We start from the raw sequence: 12,420 nt of genomic DNA, 5'->3' as shown, positions 1-12,420 counted from the left end.
TCTGTTGGACACTTCAAATTACATAGATGTTATTTCAATAAACAACATATCAAACCAAGTGGCATTTGTTTTTAAGAGAGATTTTAAGCACAGCCATGCATTTTGATCAAAATGTTTCACAAAAGAACAATAAAATAGTAGATATACTGTTGAGGGAAAAAAAGCATTTTATGGATGTTATTTACTCTGCAAGGACACCTCAGGAGTTAGTTCTGAGAAGAACTCAAGCACCATTTTTTTTTTTTTTTTTCAGATGTCTGCTGGTTTGAGATTTTGTTCGATGAGATGACATTCAGACAAAGTTGTGTGACATAAGTGTCAAAACATTTAAAAACATTACATTTAAATAATATCTGTGAGTCTGAAAGTAAAACAGTCAAACGTATTGCATCTAACTGATCTGTGTCGGTTCAGTAAGTTAATAAATGCACCTAATGATTTAGTTGTTCAGTGTTTAAAACCGGTTACAGAACAGGTTTGCTGAGACATGGCTGATCTCTGCTGAGATGCTTACTACAATAACACAATTCGTGGAACCTTTATACATGGCATAGGACCGAGGACCTTCATTCATATCAGATATGCTCACTGAATATTAGCAGACCACTCAGATAATCAGGATCAAAACCCATCTGTTTCACTGTGCATTTACTGAATCAGCATTGTGATGTGTTATGATTATTTCTAAATCCTTTTCATGTGAAGCACTAATTACTATTGCGAATGAACTGTGCTAAATAAACTTGCATTACCTTCCATTGTATATTTTGAGAGACACAACTATTAAATGTATTTAGCAAATACGCTTAAGTGCAATAGTTTAATAAGTTCTGTGCTAGACTGGACCTGCTATTTATACTGTTTAATAGCATGTTTTTGTTCATACTTCCTCATTCCATCTTAAAAGTGTTGCATAAGTGTGCTGTGACACAAGACACCTTACACTCTTAAATATACAGTCAGATGCCACAGAAGAATTTGTTCAGACTTTATTTTTTATTTTCTAGTTCTTTACATGCCCATCTACTGCTTTAAACCCCAGAAACCAGTATAAGTATCCTGTAATGCAGGACCTTCCTTTTAACGGCTATCTCTTACTGTGAAATTGTATTTTTCCTTACAGCTCATTAGGTCACTCATAGCATCATATACTAGATGAGCCAGTTTGTTTCTATCAGAAAACGTAATCACATGCACATACATTTTGTTCCTCAATTTCATTTTGGGGGATGTAATGTGAGGAATATTCCATGTGTAACGTAGCATGGAATTCTGTGCTATATTAACAAACTTGTTTTTCAAAATGTTTACATTTGACTTTTTTTCTTTGTTACTGTACTTAAAGGGATAGTTCACCCAAGTTCTGTCATCAATCAAAGCCTGTACTGAAGCAAAATAAAGTGGCATACAGTTAACCAAAATGTCTTTTAAGGCTATTTTAGCGAAATAATGTCTCCTTTATCAACAGAAGGTCTGCTAATGTATACGTTTTATATTTATTCATAAATTTATTCATATTCATCTATTCATTAATTTGATTATTTTTGGTACATTTCATTATTGTTTCTCGAAATATACTCATTTTATGCTCTCTGTGTTTTTTCAGTGGATAAATATTTACAATAAGGTTCATTAGTTAACATTAGTTAACTACTTTAGTTAACATGAACTAAGCATGAACAATACTTCTAGAGCATTTATTAATCTTAGTTAATGTTAATTTCAACATTTACTAATGCATTATTAAAATCGAAACTTCTTGTTAACATTATTTAATGCACTGTGAATTAACATGATCTAACAATGAACGACTGTGTTTTCGTTAACTGACATTAACAAAGATGAATAAATACTGTAATAAATGTATTGTTCATTGTTTGTTCATGTTAGTTAATAAATGGACTACTATATATCTCTATATATATTTATATATATATATATACATATATATAAAAGAAAGAAAGAAAGAAAGAAAAACAAATCAGTTATTGTGCTCACATGGATGTACATGGTTATAAATAATAATACTGAAATTCAACAACTGTCTTACTGTAACAAAGTGCACTGTTATATTGACAACATGACTAAGCATTTTGACTATCTTGTTTGTGAACAATGACACAAGGACTTTTCATTCTGATGGCACCGATATGTGCATTGACATAAATAGTTACTTTTGAGAGATGAACTAAAGATTTTGAGTAAGTTACAGGCTTTTGCAGGTGATCCATAGTGTGGTGCTGTTTGTACAAATTGTTTTGAGAAATGCACATACTTCTTTGCAAATATTAAGGATGATTCGAGAAATGCACCAAAGCGACTGAGAAAACTGTAATAAAGACTACACTTGTTTCCACAGTTTTTATTCTGTTGCTAGAGCACATGTACTCTTTTCGTTGAGAGAATTGCTTGAAAAAGAACATACTGTATTTACATTCATGTATAACCGTATGGTACGCTATAATCCTATAATGCTGTTCTCTGCCTCTGGCGGTTTCAAATGTGATAAAAGTTCTTCTTAAAATTATAATTTTGGTCCATTTTGCCTTGCTGAAAAAAAAAATTAAACCAGTCTAAACTGGGTTGTTGCTCTTAGCTGGTTTAAGTTGATCTTAACAGGTTAGGCTGGTCTCCCAGTCTGGACAAGCTGGTGTTTAGCTGGTTTAGCTGGGCTCCTGATCTGACCATCTGAAAAGTGCCCAAAACCCCTCAAATATCAGTCAACAAACCAGATTTGTTTATTGCCATTTTGAGCATGAGGCGTAATGCTACAAGTTCCTTTTATGCAACATGATCTCCAGTGTTAGTCTTATGCGGACAAGGTGCACAAGAATAATAAAAAAACTATTAAAAAAAACCCTATATATATATATATATATATGTATAATATAATTTATTTATTTATTTTTGTCCATACAATAGAAGTCAATGAGTACCAAAACTGTTTGATTAAACATTCTTCAAAAACTGTGTGTGTCTGTGTGTGTGTGTTCCACAGACGAATGTTACACAGTTTTAAAATGGCATTCTTCTTTTTTTTTGCTCATAATTTGGGCTTTTTTTTGTGTGTGTGTTTTAATAGAAAGCAATTGAAATTGGTGCAGAGGAAAAAGGAACTAATGCCTTATGTGACACTACCCACCTCCATTCATTGAACGAGGAAGAAGCTTCACCTGTAAACTGCAGTACATCACGCTGGTCCTGAGGTAGGCGTGTTCCCATAGGCTTTCTTAAAGACGTTTTAACACTGGTGAGCGACTGGATGAATGTGTTAACTGCAAAGTACTGGAGAAGGTTCAAGCTGTTCAGGATGGGGGACTGCTGCTTGTCAGGTGAAGACAGAGAAAGCATCAGGATTCACCAAGAAATTGAGAGACAGCTTAAGATGGATAAGCGGGATTTTTTTGTGACACCTAAAAAATTTGTAATGGTCAGTTGAAATAATTTGAGTTGTTCAGCATCTTAAAACAATCTGAAAACAGTCATTTATTGACATTAAATTATTACCATTAATTACAATTAAATTGTCAGATGATATGTGCTACAGCTTTTATGCAATATTTATAAGGCTTACAAAATTCACACTTCAAATGTTTAGATGACATATTTCCTGACTGTTAGCGGCCACATGCAAATATATGCAAAAGGATGTCAATGGAAATTCATTCAGTCTCACACAGTATAGCAGTATTTTTTTTTCTCTGCATTTAATGAAACTAAAATGCAAGTAAGCATTGCCAAGATATTTACAAAAAGCATGCAAACAGGAACAATGTGTGAATTCCTAACTACTGATAGGATCAGCTCCATCACGTCTTATGTGTACTTGCATCATAACCAGTTATTCATGTGTTTCAGTTAGTTTATATTTTCCTTGATATCTACTTATGTATTTTGCGCTAAATTTTAGGTTAAGTTTATTTCGAATCAGTTGGGTCAATACCAGTTTAACAGAAGAACAGATGAATGAGCTTGTCCAGTGTTTCCTTGTTTTAACCATGATAACAATCTCTACCCTTTTAGCAAAACTCCCGATTGTCAGACCTGTCTGGCACGTAATAGATACACATCCAGCACTGCAATGTCTGAATGGTTTTTGCGTGTGTGCGTGTGGCATCATACTTGGTTATGTGTTATCAAAGTCAACAGACTGCGTTTGGTGTTCTGTATGGTTTTGGAGCTCTTTAGTGGCATGACGGTTCACGTGCGCTGCCCCTTTGCCTCAGTTCAAGCGAAGCAGGAGTGCATTCTAATTAGCATGAAATAAATATGAATGAACATCCGAGGAAAGGTTTTAGGTTTCCTGAACAACATTTACAAAATTAATTCACTGTGTAAGTTAATGTTAGATCTTTTGCTCCAACCGCTGGTTAATCAGATGATAGAAATAAGTTCCAATAGACTAACATTTGAAGTTACGGTAGGAATGTATAGCTAATGTGTTGTAATGTGAAGTAATCAGCAATCATAGGATTTATTCATGCTTTTTTATGCTAGGTTAGAGTTATACACTGATTCTCTGTTATGGTCTATGGACTCCCTGAATTAGCCTTGGCCACGCCATGTATAAAACTCTAGCTCCGCCACTATTTTGTTGAACGATAGTGTCTAAGTATAGTTGTTTAACTATGGTTTCATATTAATGCAAATCATATTCAAACCATTCACACCTTACTGGCAGATCATTTTGTTCACACAATCACAATATTCATATCCTAAGGCAAACATGCAAATTTGAAAATCCATACTAGGAGTCTTTGTCTGGTCTCTGTGTGTTTCTAAAAATGAGCATGAGTGAATAGATCATTTCCCTTCATATTTTTGTAAGAGAGAATTTCTGTTGCTGAAGGTTACTATGAATATCTGCAAAATAACAGTTTGAACACTAACGTTATTAAGGGATTCTGTCGTATTCATCCTTATGTTGTTACAGACTCATAGGACTTCCTTTGTTTGGTGTAACAAAAAAGGAAGACATTTTGAGGAATGACCAAGCTGTTTTTCACGCCACACCAAATTTGAATATGTAGAATGCACATGAGTTACAACAACGGTGACAGAGAGATGACTATTAGAATCAGATCAGAATCAGTGATGCGAACTTCAGGAAATATGAGACAAATTCAAATTTAGCTCTAGTGTCATTTTTCAGCTCAAGTTAGTTCAATGTTGATTCAGTTCAGTTCAATAGCTTCAAAAAACATATACAGCAGCTTTAAATTCCACCAGAACAGGAATGTTGTAATGAAGGATGTATGAAAAAATGTCAGATCAATGTAATCAGTTCTCATCATACCAAGTTCAGAACTGAGATGGGAAAAAAAAAACTGCAGCAATACTGCAGTGGTCTTTGAAGCTTTACCGCTGGCATTAAAGTGAATATTTATTTTAAAGAAAAAAGAAAAATCTGTCATCATTTACTCACCATAAAGTTGTTTGCAACACATACGAAATGCAAGAAAAAGCAAAAAGAGTCACTTAGTGACTCCAGGCTATTCTTTTCAACACAAACTGGATTGTGATTAGACAAAGCTTTGGTTAATTTTTGGTCTCAATACTAATGGTCTCAAAACTATTCATGTACTGTAGCTACACAGTAACCATCTAATGCATGATGTCTTACAGCAAAAACTTTCCATGTCCTTCGACAGGCACGGGGGAGAGCGGGAAGAGCACGTTCATCAAGCAGATGAGAATCATACATGGCAGGGGCTACACAGAAGAGGACAGGATGGCCTATGCCAAGCTGGTGTTCCAGAATATCTTTGTTTCCATTCACAACCTGCTTCAAGCCATGGAGCACCTGAATATCCCTTTTGCTGATGAAAAAAACAAAGTATGCACCAGGAATTCCAAGACAAAGCATATGTTTTACTAGACATGTTAAATATCGTCAGTAAATAAACATGTATTAGCTCTCTCCCATCAAAACTAAAATCGTATCTGTGTGTGTCGTAGACATATGCTGCAATGCTTAACAGTGTGATCCCAGAAACAGTACAGTCACTGGAGCCTAAACATGCTGAAGCCATCAAGAGTGTGTGGAAAGACCAAGGCCTGCAGAAATGCTTTGAACGCAGGAGAGAGTTCCAGTTATCAGACTCTACCAAATAGTGAGTGCAGTGAATATTTCAGTTCTCACACTGACAAAAAGTACTATTGTACTATTTTTTAGTACTATTAGTACCAGTACACTTGTACATTTTAGATATGGCACCATAATAATGTAATAATGTGTTTTTTCCCCATTAGACTTAGTGTTTGTTGTATTCTTTGGAATGCCATGTTAATACCATGGTATCTTAATATGGTAATCATTGCATACCATGGTACCTGTAGCACAGACTGTAGTGCAAAGCCAAGGTCATTGGTTTGATTCAGGGAATTCATGAAATGTATGCAACACAAGTCACTTTTCATTTTAATACACAATCTATCCTTTTACTATTTTACTAGTCAACTTTCTATTTTACTAGTCTATCTGTGGATAGATAAATAGAAAATAATTATGACATATGGCTAGGGTTGCAAAGGGGTGGAAAATTTCCGGAAACTTTCCCAAAATCCCTGGAATATTCAAAAAAAAAATCCTGGAAAGTTTCCAAAATTTCTGGAATGTTTCCGAAACTTACTGGAAATTTTCCACCGTTTTGCAACCCTACATATGACATGATATTTTAATTTAAAAAATATGTCTTGCTTTATCATATGAAATCGAAACATTCCTTTATTTTGTGTCGAGTTTTGGTGGCCATTCAGGGTTTTGGACAAATAATTGAAAAGGAGTTTTCCCGGTTTCTCCAAGTCTGTTTTGTTTCTGTTTACCAGTTACCTCGATGACATTGACAGAATATCTGTAGCCTTTTACTTGCCGACGATTCAGGATATTCTGCGAGTCCGAATTCCAACCACAGGCATCATTGAGTACATCTTTGACCTCCAGACAGTCATATTCAGGTAACTGTTAATTGTGGTGGTGTGAAGATGGACGACTGACTCTTACCCATTTTGTAATTCAAAACCACTTGTTTTTGTAGAATGGTGGATGTTGGAGGCCAAAAGTCAGAGAGACGGAAGTGGATCCATTGTTTTGAAAACGTTACTTCCATCATCTTCCTGGTGGCTCTGAGCGAGTACGACCAGGTCTTATATGAGTGTGCCAATGAGGTTAGTCACTTCCTTGAATTGTCTTAGTAGCTTTTCTGGGTTATTATCCCCCGGTTTCACAGACAAGACTTAAGCCTAATCCTAGACTAAAATGTAAGTCTGAGTTGTTTCAACTGAAAGAAACTTGCACTGACTGATCTTAAAATATATCAGTGCCTTTGATTTAGTAAAAATAGAAGTATGTTCATAAAAATTACTTAAATGTCCTAATTGAACTATGGCCTAATCCTGGTTTAGTCTAATCCCTGTCTGTGAAACCGGGCCTAAGATTTAGCATCATTACATCATAGGTGATTCACAGTTGTTCATTCTGTTGATGTGATATTATACCTTCCCAGAACCGCATGGAGGAGAGTAAGGCCCTTTTTAAGACAATCATCTCCTACTCCTGGTTCCAGGAGTCCTCTATCATCCTCTTCCTCAATAAAACAGATATCCTGAGGGAGAAGATCTCAAAGTCACATCTTGTAGACTACTTTCCACAATATACAGGTTGGAGTGCCAAAAACACAGCTAAAATCCTTTTCTTAACAAGCATCTTTGTTATATTTTTTATTGAAACAACATACATTTACATGAGAAGCAACACAGCATAAGGCTTGTTTTCATAGATAATTTGTCTTACCAAAACTGGCAGATTCATCACTTGTTTTAGGTATAAAAACATAAAATTTTAGTGAAGTGAAAAAAAAAAAACTGCCAGTACAGTGAGACAGTGCTATGGACCTTTTTCACATTTCCGGGTTTCCCAGCAGTGGAAGTCGTCATAGTTGGGTAAACTTCTAATACAAAGTAAAGTGTTATAAATGTACATGCAATTTAAAAAAAAATGAAAATATAAAAATTTTTGCAATGCTGATGCATTGATGCTGATAAAACACATCATCACAGTCATGTGAAAAGGGTCCATTGTATGAAAAAGAAACATTCTCTGACAAGTTGTATTTTGTGCTGTCAAATATATTAATATATGTAATTTATTGCAGTAGACATACTACAGAGCAGTGTTGGGGAAGCTAAAAAAAAAAGGTGTCCGTCTGAACCACTGTCTGCATCATTTTATTGATCTTAGTGTGCACAGACTTACTTAGTTCACCCCAAAATTAACATTCTGTCATCATTTCTTCACCCATGAGACATTTCATCACAAATGAAGATATTTTTAATATTCTTTCATCATTTTTGTCCATCCATTGAAGGTCCACTGGACCAAACGTTTCATGCATCAACAAAATACAGAAGAACTGAAAATGCTGTTAGTTCCTTCCCAACACTGCTCCAGTGTTTTTTGCTTGCCACTAAACTCTACTGAAATGATGCAATCTATGTTATCTGCTCATTCCACAGGCCCTAAAAATAATGCAGATGCCGCAATGAAGTTCATCTTGAGTATTTATGAGGAGCAGAACACGGACACACATAAAAGCATCTATGCACATTTCACCTGTGCAACCGACACTGAAAATATCCGCTTCGTTTTTGAAGCAGTGAAAGACACCATTCTGCGGAACAACCTGTCCGACTTTAACTTATTGAGTTAAATGACAAAAGGGCTTTTATATACGGTTATATTGAATGTTTTTCACCTCTGATTCAGTGAAAATATGAATGTGATCTGTCTGTGAGTACTGGGATTATGGCAAAGTGCATTCTGTGAATTTAGCATGTAGCCTACTTGCGTTGCCTGGAAATTAAAGGGATAGTCCACCCCAAAAAAAAAGAAATATCTAATTTTGTGTTTTGCAGAAGAGAGAAAGTCACACAGGTTGGGGAAAAAATATGAGGGTGAGTACATGATAACAGAATTTTCATTTTTGGGTGAGTTGTCCATTTAAATTTGTTGTTAGGGACAATATGGAACAGATTTTCGGGGACATTTATTTAAATTTTTCCTTCATGAGGGCATTTTTCTAACCATCAATCAAAATCCATATTATGCTTTATAGGCCCAGATTTGAAAAGAATACAATTCATCAAATGTTCTATGACAACACAAAAACCAATTCAATAATTATTATTATATGACATTTCTGACCCTGCCATCTTCCCATCCATAACCTATCCATGAACTTCCCAGTGAGCTAAATCTACTCCAAAGACAAACCTTAAAATCTGTGGTATCAGGTAAACGGTATCGGCTATATTTTCATGTGGCCATCTTAGTGAATATCTGCCATATTATATTCTATTTCTACACAAGATTTGAATGAAATATGAATTAAGACAGGCTGCCATAAAAGACAGACTTTGAATCCATGCAAATCAATTGTAGCCACTGTCTTTGCTATTCAAATAGTTCCCCAACACTTTCATGGATACAAGAATGATACTTCAGTACAGATAGTTTCAAGTCTCTACTCTCTAAATAACACGTGTTTGTAAATATTTACTGTATGTACGGTAACAACTTCTAGTGTGAGTCTTTAGGTAGAAGCTAAACTGATGTGACACTTTAGTATGTCATTAAACTGTTATTTATTTTTGCAACAGATGCAATACAGTATGTTAGTGAGCAAAAAATATATACTGTATGTGCCAAAACATGCCATCATATTTTTTGAAAATAATTTTTAAAAACTAAAATTTGTCTGAAAATTGATTGAAATTTCAATAAAAAATTTCCATCTAAAATGTATTGCATGAATACATCACAAACATCATCAGATAAAAGTTCAGATTTTCTTCCATGCTACTTTTATGTTCTTAAAGATTTATTGTATAGCATATCAGTGTTTTTTTATTCTTTGACTAATGCTCTGATCTCCTAAGTGACATCAAAGCAAACTCAGCTGGTGTTAACACAGATTTTCTTGTATTATTTATACATTGTTAGTAACAAAAATCGACTAAATAAATAATGTGGGAAATAGTAAGCAAGATAAAAACCCAGTGGGGACACCAGCAAGATTCCATTCCTTTTCTAACAGCAGTCTGTTCATGTGCACAATGTTATTGTTTTTTTTTTCTGTATTAAGTCCTAAAATATTTGTATACAATTATGATTGTATGATTTTAACTGTGAATCCACAAAAAAAAAAGCATTTAAATGTGTGTATGTGTTTGCTTTTGAGTGCTGAGATTGTTCAGCATAGCTAAAGAGCGATTCTATAACTCCAGCAGTGATTTATAACTTTACACTTAGTTATGTCAGGTGTGGCACAGTTGCCGTAGCGATGAACATTGGACCAAACACTTTTTGAGTAAGAGGTCATAGAGCACCTCCCATTGCTTCCTTTAACACTTACAAGAGACTCGCAACAGAAAGCTGGTGAGTAGCCGAACACACAACACAGTTTTCTCAACACTGTGGAGATCTTAAATCATAGAACATGACAAATCATAATAGAGCAGGAAACAACAGAGCTTGTCAATTTTACCTTGTGGTTTCAGGTGTAATCTCATTTATGGACACATTGACAGAGCAGATTCAACATAGTGAATCTTTATGGGTGATCAAGCGAATGATCACCTGAGAGCACATGGCTGTTTACAGTATAAGGCATAGTGACCACAATACTGTATATGATTTGAGTATATGCATTTACAGAATGGTTATGACCTCGTTTTAGTTTAGAGACTACATGGAATATTTGTAAAAATGATTAGTTACACTGTAGTATACTGTAGAACTGTGAAAAAGTTAAAGGGGTCATATGATGCGATTTCGTAATTATGTCCCCACTGGATGCTACAAATGCCTCGTTTATAATGGGTTTTAATGTATTTGTCTTGTCGCGCCGGCCCGGGACACGGCATCACAATATGTTAAGGTGCGTAACATTTCCGTCTCACGCTTGAGGTATTCGGCCAATCACAACGCACTGGATAGCTGGCCAATCAGAGCACACCTCGCTTTTCAGACCGTTGAGCTTTGTAAAAATTTACGCATAGAGGAGAAACAATAATGTACAGTATGTGGAAAATAACGTGTTTTTTGAACCTTAAACCGCATAAACACATCTCATTACACCAAATACACAAAATAATGTTCTTTTTAGCAGCATCATATGACCCCTTTAACAATACTGGAAAACATGGAAAGGAAAGCATCATAATATACACTTTCCCTTATATTTCTTTCTTAACATTAACCTTAACATAACAACGTCATTCCAATTACTGTTTGATTTAGTCTGTCTAGACATAATGGTTAATTTACTACCAATACTACCATGATGTAAAAAATAACAATAATAGTAAATAATTTATAATTATTTTCACAATAAAGTAAAAAGAATGATTTTGCAATGAAAATGTGAAAATTGTCACGAAAATAATGTAATAATGCATCTTAGTGATCCTTATGCTTCAATTTATTTATACATTCTTTTTAAACTTTGGGGTGAAATATGAAACTGACATGGCAGGGTTTATGAGACACACACTGTAACGTTGCAGAGACGAGATGAGGCAAACAGAGGTGAGGATCTACATGCAGGAGTTTAAAGGGGTCATATGATGCTTTTTTAAAGATCATTATTTTGTGTATTTGGTGTAACAGAATATGTTGACATGCTTTAATGTTCAAAAAACACATTATTTTTCAAATACTGTACATTATTGTAGGTCCTCTATGCCCCGCCTCAAATAAAGTGCTTTTGCTTTCGTCTAGAAACACACAGCGTCTCCCTGACATGGCTGTTTCAACACTAACTGCGGTTACTGAAACCACGCCTTTTTTCTTTGCGTGCACATTTGGGCGGCATTATGGTAATATTTCCACATAGTGAGGTAGATATGTGGGGGCGTGTTAGAACGAGCCGTTTTAGGGGGGCGTGGCAGAGTCTTAACTTTGATAAAGAATATCTCTTTGGTTTTGAGACTTTAGTCTTTGCAACTTCAGGGATCTTATCTATGCACAATCAGCTTGTAACACTCCAAAGAGAAAGGAAAACTTGAAATCGCATCATATGACCCCTTTAATAAAAATTCAGGAACCAACAAGTAATCCAACATGGGTAAAACAAGGAACTTCGACAAGGGCAGGGAGCAACCATCACAGACATTAAACAACTGACAAAGACTTCATGAAACACTGGGCTATTTATACACAGAGATGCAAACAGGATAACAAGACACACCTTGGAAAGGAATCAAGACAAGCAATGAAACAATAGGACTACAAGTTGACTACGAAATGGCACTCTAGACAGGAAGTAACTCAAAAGTCCAAACACAAGACAGGGGACCACCGGCAAGATCATGACACACACACACACACACACACACACACACACAGACACACAGACACAC

The 12,420-nt window shown here is 35.2% G+C and overlaps 2 protein-coding genes across 2 annotated transcripts in view; one reads left to right on the top strand and one right to left on the bottom strand.

Annotated features, from left to right (window-relative positions):
- The first annotated feature begins 3,310 nt into the window (after positions 1-3,310).
- LOC107730301 (guanine nucleotide-binding protein subunit alpha-14-like) lies at positions 3,311-7,836 on the top strand. Its single transcript, XM_016541090.1, has 7 exons — positions 3,311-3,332; positions 5,652-5,836; positions 5,959-6,113; positions 6,829-6,957; positions 7,038-7,167; positions 7,506-7,659; positions 7,823-7,836. Exons 1-7 carry the CDS (start codon positions 3,311-3,313, stop codon positions 7,834-7,836), a joined length of 789 nt encoding a protein of 262 aa, XP_016396576.1.
- Positions 7,837-7,885: 49 nt separating this feature from the next.
- Positions 7,886-12,420, bottom strand: part of LOC107730328 (proprotein convertase subtilisin/kexin type 5-like) — a 62,721-nt gene continuing 58,186 nt past the window's right edge. The window contains exon 38 of the mRNA XM_016541129.1: positions 7,886-7,893. Coding sequence (XP_016396615.1) covers positions 7,886-7,893 — 8 coding nt within the window. The remainder of the gene's footprint in view (positions 7,894-12,420) is intronic.

The sequence above is a fragment of the Sinocyclocheilus rhinocerous genome, unplaced genomic scaffold, assembly GCF_001515625.1.
Source record: "Sinocyclocheilus rhinocerous isolate Xijiao unplaced genomic scaffold, SAMN03320098_v1.1 scaffold127, whole genome shotgun sequence".
In the NCBI taxonomy this organism is placed as follows: Eukaryota; Metazoa; Chordata; class Actinopteri; order Cypriniformes; family Cyprinidae; genus Sinocyclocheilus; species Sinocyclocheilus rhinocerous.
Note: the sequence above shows the minus strand (reverse complement) of the source record. Positions and strands in the feature narration are given on the sequence as shown.

What these genes read in the sequence shown, in the direction of transcription:
- LOC107730301 (XM_016541090.1), top strand. Translation starts at nt 3,311, where the DNA reads ATGGGGGACTGCTGCTTGTCAG. An exon ending in GGGGGACTGCTGCTTGTCAG is followed by an intron (nt 3,333 to 5,651) that starts GTGAAGACAGAG and finishes GTCCTTCGACAG; the next exon opens with GCACGGGGGAGAGCGGGAAG. An exon ending in CTCCAGACAGTCATATTCAG is followed by an intron (nt 6,958 to 7,037) that starts GTAACTGTTAAT and finishes TTGTTTTTGTAG; the next exon opens with AATGGTGGATGTTGGAGGCC.